General features: G+C 38.6%; 1 protein-coding gene across 1 annotated transcript; it reads right to left on the minus strand.

Annotated features, from left to right (window-relative positions):
* Window positions 1-1,297: 1,297 nt before the first annotated feature.
* Window positions 1,298-24,907, minus strand: C7 (complement C7). Its single transcript, XM_071425495.1, has 18 exons — window positions 24,808-24,907; window positions 24,452-24,507; window positions 23,664-23,736; window positions 22,598-22,739; window positions 21,651-21,792; window positions 20,707-20,845; window positions 19,895-20,041; window positions 18,510-18,753; window positions 17,661-17,774; window positions 17,081-17,247; window positions 15,843-16,071; window positions 15,095-15,266; window positions 14,641-14,728; window positions 13,293-13,425; window positions 12,541-12,732; window positions 10,041-10,137; window positions 4,944-5,128; window positions 1,298-2,952 (listed from the first exon to the last, which is right to left on the minus strand). Exons 1-18 carry the CDS (start codon window positions 24,811-24,813, stop codon window positions 2,765-2,767), a joined length of 2,514 nt encoding a protein of 837 aa, XP_071281596.1. The 5' UTR covers window positions 24,814-24,907; the 3' UTR covers window positions 1,298-2,764.

Raw genomic sequence — 24,907 nt, forward strand, 5'->3', positions numbered from 1 at the left:
ATACATGGTCATAGGGAAAATGCATGGTCATTTAATTCAGGTAAAACAAAGGGGTTTACCACTCTCCGACAGGTAATTTTGCTAAGCTTATTGATTCCATGGAACCATGGAACAACCCCTGTTGTTCCCCTCATCTAACACTCATTCATCCAATTTTGGTTTCTTCCTGAGAAAAAATGTCCTACATTTATTTGTCAGTTTAATATCAGTATGGTGGACCACAGTGACTGGAGATGATTTTGTACTGAAAGGGACAAAGTGTGGCCAGCAGACATGCATACCATAGGAATGACTGTGTCACTGGACAGACTGTGTGACTGGACAGTGTCCAAAACAAAACATGAACCTGTTTTTCTTTCATTGAATAGTCATATTCCTTTGAAGAAAACTTCTACCAATTCATCTTACTTTTCCTCTCATGCAACATTGGGCAGCCAGCTAGCTGGTTAAAAACAAACAAATAAAAGCCCATAATATCTATTCTAAAATGCTGTAAGATCTATTCAGGTTTTCAGGAGGGGTAATGGAACTGAAATGCCCCTGATGTGTCAGGGAAATCACAAGTCAGGCAGGGAAAGGAATGTGGTACCACAGTAGGAAGGAGAGCAGATCCTTGCTGGACACCTTCAGTCTAGCAGGAGGAGGAAATGTGTCTGTGAGGAGCCCACAGAGAAGGAGCTGACTGGGCTTAGAAGTAAGAGGAGGAAAGATAAAGTGGGTAATTAGAAAGAAAAAGGAGAAAGAAAAAGTATTCAGATGGGCCAGATAAACAGTGAGATGTCATGGACCGCATGAAGCATCTGAAATGCAGCCTTCATTAATATTTTGGCTGCCTTATCTCAGACTAATTTATTTTATGGACATGGAGAGCTGTTCCTGCTGATGTATCGAGATGATTATCTGGCAACTTTATTGTTTTTTGAAACAGGAATTCTCAATGTTTCTTGAGGCGCTGTGCTGGTTTTCCACCTTTCCCTATGTTTGAAGACATGAATCACCAAGTCACTATATCTCTGTGCTATCTATCAGGAAATTTCCAGGTGATTTTTTTTCTCGCCTTGAGCAGATATAGAAGCTATTGCTACCCAGTAGACTCATGGTCCAATCTCATGTTGTGCCAAATGCCACAAGAAAAAGGTTAGAAATTGTGGACAAGAGACTTGAGAGTAATCAAGTAAGCAAACATTTGGGTGCTCTACAAACCATTACTTACTACTCCAGAGCAAATTATAAAGACAAAATAGCTGACTAAATTTATTTGGATTTTATTCTACTAATTTTCATTTGTATGCTATTCACAAAAATTTATTATTTGTTCAAGAAGAAAAAATAACCAAAACCCACAACCTGATGTTATTTTCCAGACAACTGGAAAAGATTATAAAGGCCAGGAGGTCCTTTAAGTTAGTGTGTGGCAACCTTCCCCTCCAACATGGATGGTTCCACAATAGAGAGTCTCCAAGGAAGGCCAATCCTGTTCTGGCTTACTCTTTATTGACAGCATTAAAGAAAGCAAAGCTTTATCCAGCTGATGGTAAGGTTTATGCACAGAAACTACTGGTAGAAACATGATAAACAAGAGAGATGTTTAATCTTACTATATTACTGATAGTAAGAAATAAAATCTGTTTCTTTGAAAGTGTACATAGATATCATACATGCTGATAGTACTGCCCTTGGTTGAACATCCACTTCCTATCCAGCCCTTTAGCCTTGTTTGCATCCAAGAATAGTCAGAAGGGATGGGACTGCCAGCATGGATACCTGAATGGACTTGAAATATGTAAGCAAAGTTGTCATGGTCTGACTATGCCAGAGAGAATGCTTAGCTCTGTAAGAAAAGAGTGTAGGAGACTTCTTTTATTCAGGAATAATCTTTGAAGATTTTCCAGTGGTATCTCCGAGGGGACCGCATGCAGAACATCTTCATTGCTGTAAAGTTTTATTTTCTATCATAGTTGCCTTTGAGAAAGTTTTGCTAAGGCAGAAGGCCTCTTTATGCAACTGTCTGTAAAGAAACTAGCCTTGGCATGAACATAAATGCATGTGACAAATGTAACTGAGTTACCTGTGCTTACAGGTGTAGCTCATTACAATAATAATATTAATAATGACAATGTAGAATGGTAAGTTTTCATGAAGTGGTTCTGTGCATGAGAAGCTGAAATCATAGACATATTCTCATTACTTTAATATGGCTTTACTATTAATGCACATTGTTTTAAAGTTTAAGAGCATCAGGCTCAACAACATGTTCAGTTCTGTGCAGACTGTTTGCTCAACTGAGTAGCATATGGTGGAAAGAAGCTTCTTTATTAAAAGAGAAGGATCATACCACTTACTCTGTAAAGCTTAGTCTGTATGTTTTGCTAATCTAAATCTACTCATTGCAAGCATATATTTGTATGGCTTTAAGAAAAACATATTGACAGACATAGTAATCCATCACTAAAGTAGCTACTTTGGCAATCGCACTTCAGCAATACTTTTTAATTCTGATGGAAATACAAAGTAAATCTGCCAGTGGAAAGGCTGGTGCCTAAGCAAGATCTCTGTTGTTAGCAGTTGTGGCAAGTGCATCTCGGTCTAACAAAGAGCCTCAGGCCTTGATTCAGAGCTGACCAGATGCACAGTCTCATCAGCTGTGATGGATTTCACAGCAGAGTTTACATTTGGCAGAGCAAGGTTCAAAGTATGTCCTGACCAAGAGCTGACACATTTTGACATATCCTCCAGCAATAAGCAAAATAAAGCGTAACATATATTATTTACTCTGTGTGTCACAGGGCCTTATGCTGACAAGGGTGACAGTCTCCCCCCGGCATCTGAGCAGCCCAACCTCGCACTCGGTCATGGTCCGACGGGCAGCAGAGTCACTCACTTCAGCACAGACCTGGGCACCTCCCTCCTCACACAGCCCATCTTCATCACAAACACAGGTGTTGGATGGCACTAAGCAAAAGCACAGAGGAAAAACACTCAGGATAGCAACCAAGTTACCAAAAAAAAACCCCAGACTAAAACGTTTCTAGGAAATCTGTAAGACTGAAAGCAATTTTCTGGAGGGTGGTCAGCTTTCACAAGAAAGACATGGACCTGTTGGAACAGGATCAGAGGCAACCATAAACATTATCAGAGGGCTGGAGCACCTCTCCTACACAGACTGGCTGAGAGACTTGCCATTGTTCAGCCTGGAGAAGACAGGGCTTTGGGGAGACCTTATAGCACCTTCCAGTACCTAAAGGGGGCTTATAAGAAAGATAGGGACAGACATTTTAATAGGGACTGCAATGCTAGGACAAGGGATAATGGGTTTAATCTAAAGGAGACCATTATTCAGACTAGATACAAAGAAGAAATTTTATAGGATGAAGGTGGTGAAACACGGGATCAGTGTGGCCCGAGGGATGGCTAAGGCCCACCCTGGAAACATTCAAGACCATGTTGGACAGGGCTCTAAGCAACCTGGTCCAGTTGAAGTCATCCTGGGTGATTGCAAGGGGGTTGGACTACTGGTCCCTTCCAACCCAAAGCTTCCTGTCGTTCTTTCCTTAACCTAATTCCCTAATTCTTTCAATAACATTAGCTGATATTCAGGCTCAGTGAAAAAACTAGAAATGGAAACAAATTGTGTACTGCTGGGGCTTCCTCTGCTTGGAGAGGCTGATCATGCTTGTGAGAAAAACTTACTCAAGCTGTCTCAGATGCTGTACTCAAATCTTTCTCTGATGTTACTTCTTGTAAGTAACAAGAAGTTACTTAAAAGAACTTGATCCATGTATCTACTACTCTAGAGCTCAGACAACTTTTAAGATGAGAGATCTGTCTTTGGACACTAACAAACTGATCATGCAAACCCTTACAACTGGTATCTATATTTTCATACAGACAGTTTCATGAAGATCAAAGGATCTACTCCTATAAATAAATGTGTGTAGCTATATCAGTGACATTCAGGTAAGAAGATTCCACCTGATATTTATTTTCCATAAATGTGCCCTTTTTTTGGTGTTGTATGCAATTTTTTGCCTGTGTTTGTCTTTGCTGAAGCTACAGACAGTTTTGACTTTGTTGTTGTTATTATTTTTGTCTGTTCAACCCTGCTAGACAAAACAGATTAACTCCTATCTAGTAATCCTTTTTCTTTTCAAATTATGACAATAACCATGCCTTTAGCTTGGGCACTTCTAAAACCCTAATTTATTAGTTCATATTTCCATTCCTGGCAACCTTCATTAAATGCAATGCAGCATAGAACACTCAGGGAAAATAAATCAGGGATTTGAAAACTTCCACTGCAAACTGATTACAAAAAACAAGATCTACTTCCTCTGAGGGAAGAGACCTCACCTTTAATCATCATACGAGAAACTGGGGATAGACAGCAAACAAACTGTACAAACCTACAGTACAAACTGTACAAACTGTACAAACCTACAACAGTAACTGGCTTTCCCAGCTAGCATACAATAAGACTTTTAATTTCTAACCACAGGATCCTGCTGGGGAGACTGCTTGGCAAATTTCAGGAGAGGATTGGTTACTCCCGTGGGCAGCAAGGGTTCCTGCAATTGCTGTTTTAAGGAATCTGAACAGATAGATACAGTGAAAAAATGCAGCAGGGGTTTCACCCAGAGGACAAAGTAGACCAAAATGATGATTCACTTAACAGGGACTAGAAATAAGCTTTTCCTGTGCATAGTACGTTTTTTTTACAATATCCTGCAGGGTTCTCTTTCTGTGGTGGAAACTCCTGCCATGTTTGGATACCAAAGATTTGGCTAATGATTTGAGCCAGCTTAGCAGTGCCTGGTGCTTCTGGGAGGGACCGCAGATGCCATACCAGGACAGACCAACTGCCCAACTACTAATGTGTAAGTAGGGATAAAGATATCCTTTTGGGCATATGAACAATTTTGCTTACAGTTTCTAAGTACGCTTACCATTACATTTTTCCCATGAACGGCATGATCCACATGGTATTTTAGCTTCCGGGGCTACTTTGCAGTTTTCTGCATTAGTCAGAGAGTATTTTCTGCCCATGCACTCCAAGGCATGCATCTTGCAAACAGTTAAAGGTGTGTTTCTCTTGGTTCTTTGATCAGTAGCGCAAGTGTCCAGAGAAGGACTGAAAACAAAAGCAGGAATTGCACTATTTAAATGTGCTTTATCTTAGTAACTTAAAAACAGCTGAGAGACTGGAAAACATTCAGAGTCTAGTTACAACTTCTCTGTTCATTTAAGTATTTCCTAAGAGTGCAGCAAAGAACTCAAGACATAGACAGACAGTCCAGACTTTTTCCTTTTCTACAGTATGCTCAGCAGAGTCAAGATCTGTCCCATCTGAAGGACAGGGATATTGCCATCTTTTTGCCATTGACCTCAGCAGCAGAGAGACAGACACTTTAGTTAAAAGTATTTCAGATCTCAATAATTCTCTAATTTATGACACATGCATGAACGTAAGTACACACACAGAAAGCATTTCTTATATGACATATACAAACATGCACATATAATATTTTATAAGTATTTCTTAATTTTAAGGTGTTCAAATATACTTTAGGATTTTTATTCTGCTATCTTTTAAAATGCTCAGCTTTTACTAAATAATACCTTATAATCAACTAAAGATATTTCTGGAAATATACATACATCTCCACAGACATTTTAAGAAAAAAATTACCCAAAAAAATTGCTTATTTTTTGAAATGCAGGTAGAACTTTAACACCCACATAAATGAGCTTTTAAAAATGGTAATAACAATTCTTGGGCCATCTTAAATGGTATTTGCTTTGGGGAGAGTTCCAGGAATTTGCCACCATTTGTGTTTTATGCTCCAAGTGTAGGAGGAGAGTAAAAAACCCTTTCATTACTTCAATTCCAAGAAGCTGTCATTATTTGTGTTTCATGTTCCAAGTGTAGGAGGGGAGGAAAAAACCCCTTTCCATTACTTCTGAGTTTTAATCTCAAACTCCTAGCTTCTCCACTTGTTCTCAATGCAATCAGCAGTATTTGTGTGGAATGAACAAAAGAGTGACTGTCTGGAGCAGAGCATGCCTGTGCTCTCCTGCATACACTTTACAGCCATGGGGAAGGGACTTCACAGGGTACCAGAGAGCAGAGATAGGCTCCCAGGGGATGGAGAGCTTTGAAATTCAGACCCAAAGCCTAATTTTCAGCACAGCTCGTCATTTTAAGCTAACAAACACTTCCACTGAAAACTTTGGTGTCTAATAGGCCTGTTCTGAACATCAACCTCAGCTAAAAAGGTGCTTGGTGGGAAGAAGAGGCTGATGAGGTACAAGAAAATGGCCCTAATGAGCTTCATGAGGCTCACTGAAGGGAAGGGGAATGCCTGTAGGAGAAGGGAAGAGAAAAGCCTAGTAAGAATGCCAGAACTCAAACCTTGCTGACTTAATGGTCAGGCATTAAGATAACTTTTCTTTCTCTTTTCCTTTTTTTTTTTTTTCCTTTTTTTCCTGTGAATTAGGAAGTGTGTTTTAATCTATAAGTAAGGCACTAAAGAAAAGAGCCTTCTCCAAGCTTTGGGAATTGTTCTTAAAAAGATGACTTTGAAGCCTTGTAGAAGAGCTAGCTTTACAAAAATTTTAAAATACCTGTAGCATAGTGCATCTTTTGGGTATTTAAAATATAGCATGGAGTACATTAGCTAAGCCTGAAAAGTTTGCTGCATCTACCTGTGACCAAATATTTTTATGAACTGTATTGTATCTTCCACTTAGGTTAGCATCCTCAAACACAGGTTGAGGTCCCTTAACTGCTGCGTTGGGTCAAAATGACAGCTACCAAATCCCTAGTGAAGTTTGTTGCATGAATTTTCCTTAATCCTCTTTTGTTAATAGAAAGAATGAGGTTAACCCTCTTATTCTGAGGCACAAGAGAACAGACCAAGGGGTATATAGCAGGAGGAACCTGATAAAGGAAACAGGTGCACTTGTATGCATTGTACTGTTTGGTCATCTGGCTGCACAGTCTCTAAGATAGTGGGGCCCTGATTTTTATGTGAGAGTTATCTTTACAGACAGAAGTATAAGTAAAGATCCCCGTTTCATCCTAAAGAACAAAGTGAGTTCCAGGGGAAGCAATTGTATTTAATCTGTAATTAATTTTTTTATTATTTTTAAAATTGTTCAGATGTCTTCTTTACTTGCCTAAGGGATAAATCTCAATATCTGCAGAAAAGGCAGCTTAATTTACCTAAAAATATTAAGATCCGAAATCTGCACTAATCTGTCTACTTTAGAAACACCCAAAAGGGGAAATGGAGCTGATTTAACCAGCTGCCAAAGTCTGAACCAAGGAGTTCAGGAATCATGCTGCCAAACTCTCAGTAGAGTTCAATGCCTCATACTGTCTTGAGAGTGATATACATATTTGCTACAGCTGGGTCAGCAGAAGAAAGACAGTGGAAATCAACATGTTAAGATGCATAAGAAAAAGGATGGAGAATCTTCACTCATAAGAGGAATTAATAATTTGCACTCATTACTGAGACAGGATATTTTCCAAGGCTGAGAATATCACATCATTGCAATAAAAATTTTTTAGAGGCAAGGAATAATCCTTGAGTAAAGTGAATGTGAGAAATTCAATATTTTTTACCTGAAAAAATAAAGTTAAGGATAAGAACAATATTTTACTAAAGCACATATTGTGAGAAATTAAATAATATCTGTTAAGTTCATAATTACCTTCACTACCTTTCACCTGCAATAGGAGGAAGAAAACTTTTGGTGAAAAATTCATCATGCTGGGAATGATTTTAACTTCCTGGAATTACATTTGAGATGAGAAATTTTAATGTAACACAGTCCAAGAACTCTCAGGAGAGACATAGATGTTTTGCAAACAAATTTGAAGAAAAAAAAGAGGGAACAGTACTTCAAAATTATCAAATCTCATGTTTCACTGTGCAGATAGGTCTCAGCTACTGGAAGCTGAGGTCCTGCCTGTATTAACACACCATGGTCTGGCTCCTTCCATGTGGTAGGGACAATTTACACAGAGTAGCTGGTGTCCCTCTTTGGCCCAGAAGATAGGGACTACATCAGAACTGGAATGGTCTCTCATCCTGGTCACTCCTGAGCTGTGCCTGGGAATTATACAGGAACTGGCTCTTGTCAAAGGTCTACCAAGAATTGCTATACCAATTTAGCTGCTCTGGTGCCTAGGGATCATTGCCTTGCTCTCACTGATGAGGACAGATGTAGCCTAAGGCACCCCACCAAGAGGGACAAATTACCAGCCTGTTCTAGGGTTTTTGTGCTGTTATGGGCAGTCTCTGTAGCTAGTCTCTTGGAAAGTGAAAGGATGGAGGAGAGGTCTGAAACCATGGTGCTCCTGAATTACCACATGAACTCTTCTTGCTCCAAACACTCTTCAGTGTGTTCAGCTACTGCTGAAAGTCTCTGCCAAAACAAAGGAAGTTAATTCTGCTCTCTGAGGAAAGATTGGACCAAGATCTGCTTACATGCTTTACTCCTACGGCCTTATAACAGGCTGAAAGATTAGTCTGCTTTGACAGCTGATGATTTATCCCTCTATCATCAGATGCATTATTTCAAGACAGTGAAATGATGGCATGAGGTAACAAAAATGACTGTTATCTATATTCTTGCCATTTTAAACATAATTATAAAAAAATAGAAATAGGCAAGTAGTAGATTAATTACAAATGAAGCTTCAATGCATAGCTAAATGTAATTCATTTAAACCGCCAAGGTTACTGTGACTCTGCCCAGGGCCTTCCCTAGGTCTGACTCCCCTGTATTCTGTGTAACTGACCTCAACACATACATAAACCAGAAATGGAGTTGCTGATCCTTTTAAATAACTGTTGAGAGAAAAGAGCAGGACCGGATTACTTGAAGCATTTAGGTGTTTAGGCATAGGAATAGCATTAGATTGCAGAGTTATTACCTGGCACTTACCTTTGCACACAGGTCAATGGCCTCTGACTCTAGGGAACTATGCAGTGGATCTGCATCTGAACTAAGCTCACCAATTTTAATTTTGAGATGTTCAGAGTACTAATCTTGTCTTAAAATCAGAATCATCATGGAGAGCACTCTTGGTCTATGTGCCTTATGGGAAGAACCCATGCTCCACTGAAAGTTCTACCTTGAAATCACTTGAAACATCTTCACAGTTTCTTCCTCTTATTACACATGGGTAAGACACATTTGGTCTGTTATCCTGAAGCTTCCAAACTACTCCACTCAGTCACATAAATCTGGCCAGATTTCATATCTAGAGCCCACACCCACTTTATAGGAGTGACTTGATAGGAAACATCATCCAGTCTATGCAAACCAGCCCAGATGCTGGAGTGCTGAACTCATTGGCACATCTGTTCATCAGTGCTATTTCGTCTCAGGTGTCTTCTTGTTATTCCTCCATTTTTGTTCTCTTCCTTTTGTGTCTCTCAAAGAATTGAGAGACTTACTCATTCCCTTTCACTATTTCTTCATCATTGCTTATTGCGGAATATAGGCTTAGATTAAACAGGAAACAGCAAACTCTAATCTGCAAGTTATGAAGTCAGGAAAAGTGACATGACTGGTCTGTGAAAGCTGCTGTGTAAATGTGAGATGAATTAGATTACTGTGCCTTTCATAACCCCCTAGTCTCTCAGCAGTGAAAAGAAATATGCTTTATTTCACTAGCGTATTGCTTTGATGGTTTGTGTCCCAAGGGCCTCTGTTGTAACTTTTCCTCAATCCTCTAAATCTTGAAAATATAATTTTATCTTTTTTCATTTGCTTCACAGATCAAGCAAAATTATGCCTTCACTTTCTGTCATCCAACCAAATTTTAGCACTGCTAAAACTCACTGACAGTTCTAACAAGGCAGGTAAGTGATGAAGAGGACATTGATTGAGGTGTAAAGCAAACCAAGTATGTCTTTTCCTCATATAAATAAAGTTTTCTCCTCTGTCATGGACTGAAAACTTAAGAAATGTAACTGATCTTGAATGAAGCGAGAATCTAATTGCCAAATTAAGCCTGAACTTACCCACATTCATAGGGCATTTTGCACACACATTGTGACTGATATACTTTCTCCCATGGCTGACATTTAGGCTCTGTCACTTCTGTTTTCACACTGGGCACTGAAGTAGAAGAACACACAAATGTAAAGGGTCAGAAAAACAAGATCTGCTGTGAAATTATCAGTTGAGTTTAAAAGGCACTGAATTATATAGTCATGACATAAAGTCACATCCTACATGGTCATTAAAAGTATCTACTACAGGGAAGTAATCAACAATATTAAAAAGATATGACACGCTTTGCAAAGTTACTGTTCAGTAATTTATCCATGGGTCACCAGCCAGATGGAAAGAGACAGGTACTATACTAAAACTTAAACATTCATCTCATTTCTGCAGCAGTTATTTGTTTCTGCTAAATTTAGCACTGCTGAATCATAGCTGGGAACAGTTTTGTCACTGGGTTTCAGAATTATTGACTTCACTAGAAAAGCTAAGGATCCAAAACCCTATGTGAACCCAAATACCTTTATATACTGATGGTAATGAAAATTACAAGTTCCATCCTCAGTTTGTTTTCAAAATAAAAATGATAGAAATTATTGGGAAATTTTCATGATCACAGGTGTACCATGCTTTAAGTAGAGAGTTGTACTCCAAATTTTGCTAAACATTTCTTTGTAGGTTTCTGTAGCATGTTAACAGCAGGACTTTGTTAAATCCATGTGGACACAATTTCCAAGGAGGTTTTATCCTGATTTTTTTTTTCAGATTGCGTGTCTGCTAACATGGAAATTTAGTACTACAGACTGCCTTTCCTAAAAAAATAGCTCCCTTACAGATTAAGACTTGCTAAGCAAAACAGAAAAATTATCAGAGAAGAAGAAAAAAAAAAAGAAAAGAAAAAGTAAGAATTTCAGCACATTATGATACAGACAGCAAGCATAACCCTGTCTTCCTGCAGAGGGGAAATTTTCACCAAAAATCACTGCATTTTCTTTGTCCCCTGGGTAGCTGGTTGCATAGTGACTAAGCACTCCCATCCAAAGATATGTATGCCATTGTGTCTGTGAATACTTATCTTCATAATTTTTACCCTTCTTATCTCATACTCCTTGAGTTTTTAACTGTTATTAATCCAATTGTTCTTCTTTCTTTCTTTCTTTCTTTCTTTCTTTCTTTCTTTCTCTTTCTTTCTTTCTTTCTTTCTTTCTTTCTTTCTTTCTTTCTTTCTTTCTTTCTTTCTTTCTTTCTTTCTTTCTTTCTTTCTTTCTTTCTTTCTTTCTTTCTTTCTTTCTTTCTTTCTTTCTTTCTTTCTTTCTTTCTTTCTTTCTTTCTTTCTTTCTTTCTTTCTTTCTTTCTTTCTTTCTCTAATATAATGCTTCCATACAGCCAAGCACAAGCTGTTTTTCTTTCTGATGGAAGCATTTGAAACTTTCCAATTATTGCTGGAATTTGAGAACCAGATGTTAGCAAAAAACCAAAAACCAAATGAAAATCAGTCACAGAGGCTAAGCCTAAGTAACTGGTAACAGCAGTTTAGCAGCAGCAAGTCATTTATGTACAGCTATGCCTTCAGAAATCACTACCGTTCTGTTGATGTGTTTATGACAGCAAATGACTTACACCAGGAATCTCACAGGACTGCTGCCTTTTGAAGTTTAAGCCTGACTGTCACCTTCCTTTTTTTGCAGCTGAGGCAACGTCAGCAGCATTGGCTGATAAGGAGAGGACAGAAAAAAATGTAGGAGATGTGCCTAGTCTGCTGCAGCAGTGCCTGTTGTCCCCAGTCAAGGGTCTCCCCAGGTGAGTATGTAGGACCTCAGGTGAAGATGTGGTATGCTGGAAGCACAAGCTGCTTGGGTGCCTCTGTGTCACTGATCAGCACACAACAGTGCTCAAGAGAAATTTTTGTCTGTCTTCCACAGCTGGAAAAGATGACTTAGAGCTGCTTGAAGCTATAGCCTATTTCCCTTCCTGCCACTACCTGCCCATATCAAACTAGAGCTTAAACAGCATGAGCTCAAAGCAGCATTTTCCCATTGCTTCCAATTCCTTTATATCAGCTGTCTGACTGCCAGATCAGCAAAAGCAGTCACCCAGCCCTGTCATCCTCTTTCACAAGAGGTTCTGGTGCACTGAACAGCTTCCAGATAGAAAAACTCTAAGGTGTAGTTCATATGGTGGTAGTGTTATACAATGTGTGAAAAGTGAAATATATTTGGGTGGCAAAATAGACAGCATAAATCCCAGGCAATATCTTAAAATAGCTAGTGAAAACACTCGATAGCAATAGAGGAGTGGGAAGAAAAAACCTTAACGAAACTTCAATGAAGTGCCTTCAGGCATCTTGTTTGAACAGACCACAGAAAACACACCCCCAGGCTTTCTGCACTTCTTGCTGCTAATGTAAGTATGGCTTCTCTATCACTATCTCAGCAATAGCTCTTTATACGTCTAAACTGCATAAAGCTTAGCTGGAAAGAAACTCCTGCATTGTACTTGAGGACTGCAGTGGCTTACCTGGTCTCTTGCACTGGATAGTCTTCACATCAGGAGACCACTTGAGGCTGGGCTCACACAAAATGGAGCGTGCCCCTTCCAAGTGCATGCCATGTGGACAAGACAGAGTTATTCTCTCACCAATCTCGTACACAGGTTTCCATGGCTCTCCTTGCAAACCCCCCTCCAGCTCAGGCAGGAGACAAGCGGTTTCTGTGGATGGAGGCATTTGAGACAGCCACAGAAAATCAGTGGATTGCATAAAACAGTCATGTATTTTATTTTCTCCAAAATTCCATAAAAAATTGAATGGTGAGGTTAGCTGACTTTCCTGTAGAAACGTATCAATCAGGATATTAACTCATCACACCAATCAAACATGCAAAACTAGGAACACACAGACAATATATTCTCCTACTGCCTGCAGGTGCAGCCCTAGCTTTATGAGGGCTTCCCTCTCCTTAGGATCCATGTTTCCCACTAGGCAACAGCTTTCCAGTAGAGGGATATCACACATATGGAACCCTTGAAGAACATGTCCTGGTACACACAGAGATAGCCTTAAAACTAGATTTTATGGGTGTGTTTCTAATCCAGCATTACAATATCTGGATTCACACTAGAAGTCAATTTAGACCTGATTACATCTAGGGAAATGGGAAATACAGGTGTGTCTTTTCTCCTCATTGTAGATGGAAAGCAGATGTTCTCAGATGTTCCATTGGAATTCAGAAATGGAGTTGCATTTCAAAACAAGAATCAGTTAGACATACCCTGGCAATATCTCTCTCCAACTTGCCACTGTAAATTACTGCTACACTTAGCAACAGGATCACCAACAAGAGAATATCCATGTTTGCATGCATAAACAATGTTTTTCCCAACTGGGTATGAGTTTTCAGCATTCTGAAAGAAAATGAACAGGTGACATTTTGGATATAAAATACAAGAACTACCAGCAGCACTCTTTGATTCTGGAATGCAGTAGCTGAGGACAGTGAGAAGTAGTATTGCTACTCTACAACACAGTGATGAGAAAGTCCGGAATATTGGGGGCAATCCTGGCCATCAAGTCACTAAATGTGATCAAAAGAGGTATGGAACAGTGCTCTCCTGATGGTGTATAAACAAACTCCAAATATGGCTGTTATCAAAAGTTAGCAGGGCAGGATAAGATCTTGAACAGCTTTGGCCTGGGGGGAGATCATAGTGACTGCACTGGTTTTGCAAATTTTTAGGATGGCATGTTATCAGCTTTCTAAAGGTTAACATGGACTTGAAGACACAGTTTTTTTCTCATTTTATATTGCACTGTCTTCTAAGGAGAGATCTTAGGAAAACTGAGACTATTGCAGGGTTTTACCTTTAGCTTGTGAACCAAAAATATCAATGTAGGAGAAAACTATTCATTGCAAAAAAAAAAAAAAAAGTCACTAGCAAAAGAAGGAGGGCAAGATTTCGGATCTTGCTGTATGTTGCAGTTGTGCAGACGCAACTAATGAATTTTGAACTAATCCTTTTATCTATTTATTGAGCAAAGAGACTTAGGACAGCCTGATAACATGAAGAAGGAATAATCCATTCCTCCAAGGGAGGAATTAGACCCCCTTGTCAAAATAGGCCTAAGCTATGGTGAGCCAAGTACCTTGCCAGGTCTTCATTTCACCAGAAAAAGCAGAATAGTGAGTTACAGAGGGAAGATTCCTAAAATCTGTTTATGATTTTGTTATGGACTTCCTGAATGACTGAGCATTTTTCTCTCTAGTTTGTTGTGATTTTATGTGTAATCCATGTGGCTCAGTAATTTTTAATACATATATGGAATAAAGGACAAGTAGATGACTTTTCAGTATAGGTACCATGGTCCAGAGAAACAAAGATCTTGTTCTGGTTTTGAGGGTGGGGCTTTTTTGGTTTTATCTAACTTTTAGTTTGAATAGTTTTGGATACTGTCATGTAACCATCAGACAGTGAAAAATGCTGCAAGAGTGGCTATTCACTCGGTCAGATACTAAGCTTGCCAAGAGAAATACAAATTTGCAAGAGAACATCTATATTAACTGTAGAAAAGACATCGCAGGTAGGGATAGAACAGGTAACAGAGCAATAGCAATAACTCACTTGAACAAATCCATTTTCTAAGAGAGGAGGAGGTGAACAAAATTCTGTAGGATTTATGGATAAATCAAAACAGTGTGGTTCAATCAAGCTGTGAAGCAAACAAAAGTACAGTTTAGTTTGAATTTAGTTTTCTTTCCTTTCAAAATGCTACACTCCTCAGTGAAGCCCATTTTCAAGACTATTATGCGTACATTTACATCATGATTATATTGAAATCAGGCACTGCCAGGCTATCCAAGAGAGTGGTAAATAGAATGCTGTCAAGTTTACTGGCTCTTACCCCATTTTCTAGCCTTATCTTCTATGACATTCACAGCTTCTGAATTTCATTTTCTTTCAACTTAAATATTAAAGCTCAGTACATAATCTCCTTGAATTCAATAGTTTATGCACCCCTCTGAAACAAATTTTTAAATCTTTCAGCAGTTATCTCCAAGTATTTTTTATTACTTACCGAAGATGCTGCAACTCTTCATCTTCACATGCTTTGCTTTCATGCTGCTCTCCCAGGCAGGCCTTCCCACCACCACGGGGGGAGGGGTTGTTACAGCTTCTACTCCTTGATTTCCTTCCCCCTGAACAAGGACTCCAGGAAGACCAGCAGCTCCAGTGTCCATCAACAACGCCTGTGGGAATGTTTGGTTTAATGTGAAAACTACTCTCTTTAAACCACTCTCTCTTTAAAGCATTCTCTCTGAGAGGTTTTAAAGGCACAGGCTGCTCAAAGCTAGTGATGGCTCCAACTGTGCCCTTACAGAAAATTCCAGATTGTAATAATCTAATCTTCCATCTTTACCCAGCTTTGACATAGGTATTATTCCACAGAGGCTACGTATTATCAGTCCCTGAGAGAACATAAATATAGCTACCAGCTACTACTAAGTACAAAATTAAAATGGAAATTTTTTTTAGGTCATTGATAATTAATTTAGGATATGTACTTACTTATAGGTGGTTGCATTGAGCAGTTAGTATTGACCACTGTATTTAACACTAATAACAAAACCAGCTCTTTGCTAAGGACTGTTTATACATGCCAAACAAAGACTCAGGCTTGGCACAACCCTCCCCATGCTGTTTGTTTGCAGTGATGTCTCACCCCAGCAGCCACTGCATGGGTGTGCAGTGGGACAGACAGACTCTGGGAGCAGGAGAGCACATTTTGCCACTTCTAAATTCTCACAGGTTTAAAGAGTGCTGACCTGGCTGATCTTGCACGAGGGCTCCCAGCTCACAAGCCACTCCAAAAGTGTAAGGCTTGCAGTAACACACACACTGTGTTCCTTCCACGGCTGCCTCACCACCATTCTGGCAAGGCTGACATTTGCAGGGATCATTTTCAGCCATATATTCTTCAATGGCTTGTTTTAAGTAGTGCTTTTTGACTGAGGAGCAGGGCACTTCCTTTACCAGCTCATATAATGGTGTTAGCTACACACAGTAGGAAAACATTAATATTAAATAGTTATTACTGTAATATAAGAGTTTATAAGCACATTTCATCATGCAAAATAATTTGTGACATTTGCTTCTGCACATGAGAGTTAGCACATTAGATGCTCTAATTTGCTAATTAGCTAAAATCTTATCTTAGTATTTAATATTAGCCTTTTTAGGAAAATCCAGTCCTGCTCAAAAGCATCCTTTAAAGCTACTGGTATGTCAGTTATGTTTAAACATATTTGAGCTATGAGAATGCAGCTGACATAAAAGTACAACACAGACCACCAATGAACTTGAATTCTTGAATTCTCACCTGATGTTCCCAGCATAAAAAATAAAGACATAAAAAAAAAATAAAGAGCCCACTATGGCATTTCATTGGGCAGTGATCAAAGGTAACAGAAATTGAAACTATTTTGCCTTTAAATTGATATTATATGCTTTTACATTTAGCTAAAACTTCCCAATAGAAATATTTGGGGCTTATACCATTCTTGAATATGTGGGTGGTTCCCAAAAGGAACATAGACAAGGTAGCAGTGAAAAGGCCCATAGCCAGCTCTGAAGTGTCTGACTTGGAGAATCTCCAGTTATGCTAAACTTCTGGATTCAAAGTGAAGGAGGAGAAGTAAAAGGAATATGCCAAAGTTGGCAAGTGAAGTGGAAGCAACACAGACATGCCCATATGCATTTTGGGAAAGGGGCTATCTCAAATTGGGTCTTTCTCCAATGCTAACATGACCCTCTATTCCTAACCAGAACTTCATTAAGTCACTGAAGGCGGGTAATGACCTGTGAATGGACTTAGATTTGTGATGCACCTGATCATATTAGCTTCACAGCATTTTCTTCCTGAGCACTTTCTTTTTTTTACAAAGTGGTCTGAAAACAAAATGAGTGTAGATCATGGCATGATTAATCACCAGCTGTAGCTTCCTAATTTCTCCCCTTGAGGTGATCCCATCTACTCACCTCTGCTTCAGGAAAATAGCCTTACCTTTTTTTTAATTACTCTGGGATAGTCTGTCACTGATGCAGCCCACAAGGTGTACATCCGACTGTTCCCAGCAGGATTATCCAGGTCTAGATAACTAAGGCCAGCAACAGCACCTGGGCTTCCTCCTTCTATGTAAGGGTCTCCTTTAATTTTATTGCCTGTGCTTCCTGAAGTTTCAGGATGGGAAATAGATAAAATGTAGGCGTTGCTATGTTTACAAATGGAAACAGAAACAATGCACACAAAAACTCTGCTAGCAAGTAGTGAAAGGACTCACTGGTGCAATTCAACCACCTGTGCCTACACTGATCATATATAGGTGGTATCTGTTTTTCCACAGAGCTGTGTCTTGGCAGCTCTAACTTTGGGTGTTCAGAAAAGTGCTATTTTCTGGGAAAGCATTAGCAATAATTGACAAGTGCCAGAGAGCCTTTTAAACCAGACACTTGATGTCTGGGTTTAGCATATTAGGACAGAATTCATCAAAGTTATCAACACCTGCTCCTCATTTTGACAGCAATTTAGGATGAGATGAGAGATGGATACATGACAACTGTGTGAGTCACCACTGAACATTTACCTGAAGAAGTCAGTAGCAGTTCATCCAGTTTGGTGCATTCAGTCTTCTTCTTTTTCACAAAGAGTGCATTCCAGCCTGATGAGGTACACTTGTACAAGTCTGTTATACTGACACCTGCAGATAATCCATCCATTAACAATACTGTACACAGAAAGTGTGTTGGATTCATTTCCAAGTTTTCCACTGGCTAGAGAGGTCACGATCTCTCTTTATGAGAGATCATAAAGCTTATCATCCATAAGCTTTAGCACTGTGTGGATCTTCCCACTAACACAAATGCTAGTTAGTTACCTCCTAGTTTACTACACCTTAACTAGGAGGTAACTAACTAGTATTTGTGTGCTGTGGGAAGATCCATACATTGCTAAAGCTTAGAGATGAATGCTCAGAGGTGTGAGGTGTATCTGGGAATAGTTAACAGTATCATTTATTTTCTCACCTCAGCTCCAACTGATTACCATTATAGGTGCCATTTTGGTGTTTGCTCTGTAATTTTTTCTGCTCTACATAGTTTTACTCAACCTTGATCTCCATGTAACCTTTAAACTTTAACATTGTTTGAGATTTATATTCAAGTTCAGCCTGAGGAGGTCCTAAACTGACTATAATTTTTTATACATATACCCAGAGCACTGCAGGTCACAAACATGGATCTAGAATTAAATGCTGTGATTTGGGCACATTTTTTAGTCTTCTTTCTTTTGACAATGAAGAGAATGTAGTAATTTTCTGTAGAATGTAGCAGAAGTCTGTTACTTGATTTTAGACATTAGCTGGAAAAACATACATATAAGTTTTTATTCTTGATTATTGACTTTGCTTTCTGCAACAAACACTCTAGTACTCTACCTTCTGCTTTCATTTTGTCAGTATCCATATAAAAAATAACTTTGTAGTGTCCTCCTAGGGACCCAGAGTGTAAGAAGTGTGTCCCAAAACGTTCAATAAGTCTTTGGTAGACGTTGTACTCGTAGACGACTGGAAGGTTGAACAGTTCCCTCCAGAAAGGCTCCGCAAGAGTGAGAAAGTCTGGGCGGTTGTTAATAAACTGAGCAACTTCCACACTGTTCTCAACAACCATCAGCTGCTTACTCTGGGGGAAGGAAAAGCCATCAGTCATGGTCCATGTGACTATCAGAGTGGCTCCTAATAGCCAGATGGCACACACATTCTATTGGCAACTAACCAACAGCTTTATAGATATGCCTAAGCAACACGGTAAATGCAAAAAGAACACCCTGAAATCCTGAAATATGGTTGGACCTTTACTTATAATTGCTGCAACATCTTTCTTTTCCTCCTGTGTACTTGAAAACTAGCATAAGGACAAGTGAGATCTCACTCTTCAAAGATAATGGTGGCTTCCAGAAAGCTTTCAGAAGCCTGGCAGAAGAAGGATAACAAGCTTTGTCTGAAAGCAAACCACAGGCAGTACAGTTGTTCTTTGCACCCTGTTTTGACTAGGTAAGGCTTTTGTTGTAAGGGGCTCTAGCCATTTCGAGGATGCTGCTTAATTATAAAATCCAATATGCCTTTACAATACTGTTCACTTTAGACTCTCAAAGTTGCTTTTGAACTTGGTTATGCTGAGTCTCAAAATATGTCATTGTTAGTGCCTGCTTGGGGGCCCTAAAATGCATACATTTGTTACTTGATTTTATTTTCTCTAAGATAGAGGTTGGACTTCATAACTGAAAATTACTCTGAAATTATTTATCTAATGCTTCTTTTAAAATAAGTTAAAGGCATAAGAACTATGACCTTCTGGCTGCTAAAGACACCAGATTTCTCTCTTAATGGAGTTCTGCTAATGGAAAATGCATTATAAAATAAGTTAATTTTGACCACAGAAGTATTTCAATCTTTTTGCTCCACTATACTGACCAAGATGTAGCAGAAAAAAGGGGACAATAAACCACTTGAAAAAAACCAAAAAGATAAATCAATTATGAGAAGATGCCAATGATTTGTTCCTTAAATAGGGAGAAAAACAGATAGTAAATAAATAAATAAATTACTACTAAATAGGTAATAGGGAGGAAGTAGAAACAACAGCCAACTCCTCTGGATTGATAAGCAAACCAGTGATCTCTTTTTAAAGATTTTATGGTATATTTACTGTCATGCACTTTGTGTTATAAAACAAGCATTTTCATCTCACTACAAAAAGACATACGTAAAATAATGAAAATATTTATGCAAAGTACTAACCTAGAGTGACAAGTTATACATACCTTTTGCAGATTTTTATTCTCTGTCTGCTGGTATTTGTTTTTTATTTTCTGTCTGCTTGTATTTGAATTTTCATACTTCTCTGTGTGTTTCATATAAGACCAGGTGCTGTTGAAAAACTCATAACTAAAATCATTTTCAACTTTAACCTAGAAGGTGAAAGATAGACATCTGTATGAAGAACTTCATGTAAGATTAAAAAACTATAACATATAGAATAGAGCAAGGCCTTTCTGATGCAAAATAAGCTGATGTGTTTTTCAGGCTGAATCCATTTTAGATTTCATAAAAAGTACTGCACAGTATTGGAAAAGCAAGGAAATCCATTCATATTTATATATATATATATATATATAATCTCAAGTATTTACGCTATGCAGTAAATGCAGTATGGATTGTTTGGCATGCTTCTGATAAATGTGAGGCAAACCAAATCACTGAGACTGACTTCAAACAAAACATTTCTGGAAGACCTACACAAAGCATGCCAAAGCCCTGTACTTCACCTCCAAAAGGATTTCTTAGGGTGATTCAGGTCACTGCTTATGCTAAGGAGATTAGCTTTACATTCAGTCTAACTGTGAGAGATTTAGAAATCACATCTAAGAAATTAATCTCTTTCATTTTTCCTTTTATTTTAGCAAGATACATACCAATTTATATTTCAAAATAATAAGCAACTGCAGAGAGGATACAGGTGTCAGAGAGCTGTGTTTAGGGAAGCATACCTGCCAAAGGCCCCTGCAAGATTTGCATCATTCTCCCAGTTTTAATGCTGACTGTAAATACAAAGCTAATCTTAATGGAAACATACCTGAAAATTATAAGCAAGAACACTTTCACTCAGCCTGTAGTATTCCCTCCTATCGCCACTGAAGACTTTTCTGCATTGCCCTCCAAAGCTTTTTGTATGAATGACTCTTCCCTTAGTCTCACCAGTAATAATATCAAAGCTACAAGAAGAAAAAATATGTCATTAAGACAGAGACAAAAATTACAGAGCTATTACAACTGAGAGTTGTATCTGCAAGTCATGATCACAGGCTGATTTAACCACAGGGTTATCACCTGATAGACTTTTATACATGCAGAACTGCAGTACGCATAGCATGTTACAGCATTGAAGGGAAATATTGGTCTTGATTTGTCAGCAAAAATTAACACGACATTATCTCCATAGATTAAGACATTTATATCTATCTCAACTGATTATAAGTTTTATTGTTTGAACAATTACTGCAACACAGGAACAACAAGGCATCCATTCCAAAATGAGGCTGGAGAGGGAGAGGGTTATTATATCTGAGGTGCAGCATAACAAGTAATAAATCAACACCAAAGAAACTTAAAACAATTATTTTGACAGTTTGCAGTTTAGATGTAGAAACAGAAATCCATTTGAATCTAGAGTGCTAAATTCAACAGCAATGAACAAAAAGAATAAACATTGCTGGCTCATTTTTTCCATGCTGAAGATCATGTGTTACTAGTTGAAATTTGATTTAATATATTAGTAGCTGTCTTTCAATGGCAGGAATGAAACACTAAAAGCTTTATTCAGTGCTTAAGGTCAAAGGACCTGTACATCCTGCACTGAACTGCTGGCACGGTGGAAGCAGTTGTACTGAACACTTTTGCATATGGGATGTTTTACCATAAGCCCAGAAAATCTATTTGTACACCCAGAGCTTGCAAATACATCAAAATGTAAGTGCATTTGGTACCAGTACAGAACATTACCCTGGCACAGAACATTACCCTGCTCCTGTAAGTTCTGAATTCAGGGGTGTTTTGTCAATATCACACACAGTTTTCCTCTCTTCACATTGATCTTCATCTGCACCATCATCCTCACAGTCCTGATCGCCATTGCACACAAGGGATCTGCTAATGCACTGACCTAAATCAGGACAAACATGCATGGAAAAAAGAAGCATTTGTTAGTTTAAAAATAGATCACCTAAAATCAAAGCAGATGTCCTATTAATCTACTACATTAATTAGCATATTCACTCCCATGATGAACAGACTGTGCCCATGAGGGCTTATGAAGTATTAAATGTAGACATAAAGAAATAGTGCATAGCACACTCGAGAGAGCCATAGCTATTCAAGGCTTATGAAATATCAGTGAAACAGTTGACTTCTAGATCTGCTTCCTAAGCTTTCACCCTTTGACCCAGATCCCTTTGGTAATTAACTGTGATTGTCTCCCTAGCAGCACCAAAATGTGTTTATCACGGTCCTCTCTGATAAATATCTACCTACGAGATTATGTGCTCCTCTGTGAAGATAATGGGAGATGCTTGGATACATTTTATGGAGCATTAGTTTTCATGATCCAGGTAATTTCATATTTGTAAATAGCCTAGAACACCAGCAAGACATCAATGTAAGGTTGCATTCCTCAACTACCTGTTTATAATGAAAAAAACCTGTTCTCTGGGGCAAACAAGTAAGGCAGAATGATTTAGAGAGGGTACCAGGGCTACAGCATATTATCTTCAATGCTCTGCAATACTCCAGATTAAAGTAAAAGCATGCATAGTCAAGGCTGGAAACAAAGGAAACATTCACCTAAGTCAAATTCATCTGTAGATCAAGAACACTGCAAATACATTACCCATTTATTGAATTTGAAAGATAGCAAGGTTATTTTCTTAACTTCATAAGTAGAAAATATTAAAAATTATCTTGGATGGTACCTGAGAAACACCTGAACCGATCACCACAGCCATCTTCTGTTGGGCATCCCCTTGTGGGGGTGCATGGTCTTGTTTCAATGGTATGCCCAGAGCAGGGGTTTCCCCCATACTGGCCATAAACTGCCACTGTCCGTCTCCTAATCTGAATGCAAATCAAAGGATATCTTAGAAAATACAAATGCAGAGCCGGAATAGTTTGCTACTGTGAAGACACTGCTACTACTCTAGACATTCACTATTTTTTCTGAGAACAGCCATTCCTGGTATTACCACCATATGGTAGCAAACTCTCAAGTTATTAGAAAGACAACACTTTTGTCTCTAATGTCTTTAGCCTGGTGCGTGGTTTAGTCAAAAATCTGATATGTAACTGAAGTCAAGAGAAAGCTGCTAAGAAATTTAAGTGAGTTTTTAAAAAATTCTTAATAGGAATAACGATGCCTGATATGAATTTCTTAATATTTGTCAAGGTAAACAACATCATTAAGCAAGATGATAAAATCTTACATCCAGTGGGCTAGTTTTTGTTTCTAAAAAAAGTAAGTACTGTCTCATCGCACATCTTTAATTTTGACTAATTCCTCCTTAATTGATGCAACACCAAAGTAAATGAGAAGGAAAATCAAACACAAGTGTCTTCTACATCTATAGAGTTGCAGTGGAAAAATCATCAACTTATTTTCATTGAAGGTAACACTTTGCAACCAAATTTTCTTCCCTTGGCATGATGCCACTAATGAAAAATCAGTGGAATTGGTACAAACCATCCGTGGAGGAATATCTGTGTTAACCCGACAGCTCAGCTGAGCTTTTTGAAACTATCACCAAAATAAAAAGAGCACAAATTATTTTATAACATGAACATCATAGCTTTGATAGAAAACATATTGGGACAGACTGGAAGATTTATATTCTTAGTTCTTTGCTCTTCAGCTTCTTGTTCTGCTGGGGATTTTGTCTGAGAATCTGATTTGGGGGTTTAATCTTAGAGTGGCTTCTTAATTACTGGGGGGAAAAGTATATGCTAATGAGGTTCTGAATACAGAAAAGATGTGTCCATCTATACCTGTTTTTGAGTACAGCCATTGCACTCGGACCAAGGGCCAAAAGAATTCCAGCGGCAATGGATTGGAGAAGGGCTGTTCCGGTATTGGTTTTTGCATTAAAAAACAAACAAACAAAACCCAAACAAAACACAACAAAAGAAAAACCAAACAACAAAAAACCCACCCCCCCCACCCCCCCCCCCCCCCAAAAAAAAAAACCCAACAAACCAACAAACAAAAGAAAAGAGAGAGGAAAATCATCAGGGAATTCCATCCATAAGCATGAGTGCAAAACTTTCCTAAAAGGCAAAGCAAACCTTCAATAATAATTAGGGGTTTGTATAAAACCGCCTGGATTTGCTTTTCATGTGTAAGAATTAAATCAGTCCCAGCCTGGCCTTTCTGGCCATTGGAAAGAAGAAACTAGACACATTCATCTAGCCTAAAGATCAGAAACAAAACAAACTGCCAGTTCCCATGGGAGATTTTGGGAGAGCAACCTGTCCCTGGGACTGGGGCTGGCTTGGGGTAAGCTGTGCTGTGTTCCACGGGCATGGGTTGCTCTCCCTCACACCACCACTGTGTACCCTTTTTCCCCAAGGATGGCTGACTCCTCTGGGTAGAAGTTAAAGGACACCATAATGCCTCACTGTTGTTGACACTGGTGGCAACGCCAGAGCTGACACCAAACAGCGTGTATTTCTCCCAGGAAATATACCTGATGACCCCTTGAAACCCTGCCTCACATCACACACCACAATTATATATGCTTAACTTTCAGCATGTATTTTATTAAACAAATATTCACCTGGAAAGAATAGGAAAGAAGCCTGAAACTTCCAGCAACAGAAAAATCCTCAGCACCTGAAAAAAAACAAGGAAGTAAAAGCAAATTTGCTTTACTTTTCTACTTTTTCCTTCCTTTTTAGGTCATGCAGTTGTTCAAGGTTTCTGCAATCTATACACTAGTCAGCTTTAGAAATAAAAGGAAAATGTCACACAGATTTTTCAGCTTTGTTGTGCAAGCTTGGTTTTAAATTTTCTTCTTTCTTGCAATGCTGTCCAATTACTTTTTCAGCTAACTATTTCTTCATATAAATTAATATTTCATTGCACTTTTCATATTCACTTCATCAGTACAAATTAAGTAAGCAATTTTCTTACCTTCATGTTAGATAAAATACTCAGATATACAGCAATTACCAGGGAAAATGCACTTCTAGCATTTTCAATTTGGAAGCCAAAGGAGTCAGTCAGTCTGTCT

Source organism: Agelaius tricolor, unplaced genomic scaffold (assembly GCF_023055355.1).
Source record: "Agelaius tricolor isolate 1412-34295 unplaced genomic scaffold, bAgeTri1.0.p SCAF_4, whole genome shotgun sequence".
Lineage (NCBI taxonomy): Eukaryota > Metazoa > Chordata > Aves > Passeriformes > Icteridae > Agelaius > Agelaius tricolor.

Coding starts and splice junctions, on each gene's coding strand:
- C7 (XM_071425495.1), bottom strand. Junction 10,138..12,540: donor TATCCAGTGCAAGAGACCAG/GTAAGCCACTGC, acceptor CTTCTACTTCAG/TGCCCAGTGTGAAAACAGAA. Junction 5,129..10,040: donor AAAATGCCCTATGAATGTGG/GTAAGTTCAGGC, acceptor TTTTGTTTTCAG/TCCTTCTCTGGACACTTGCG.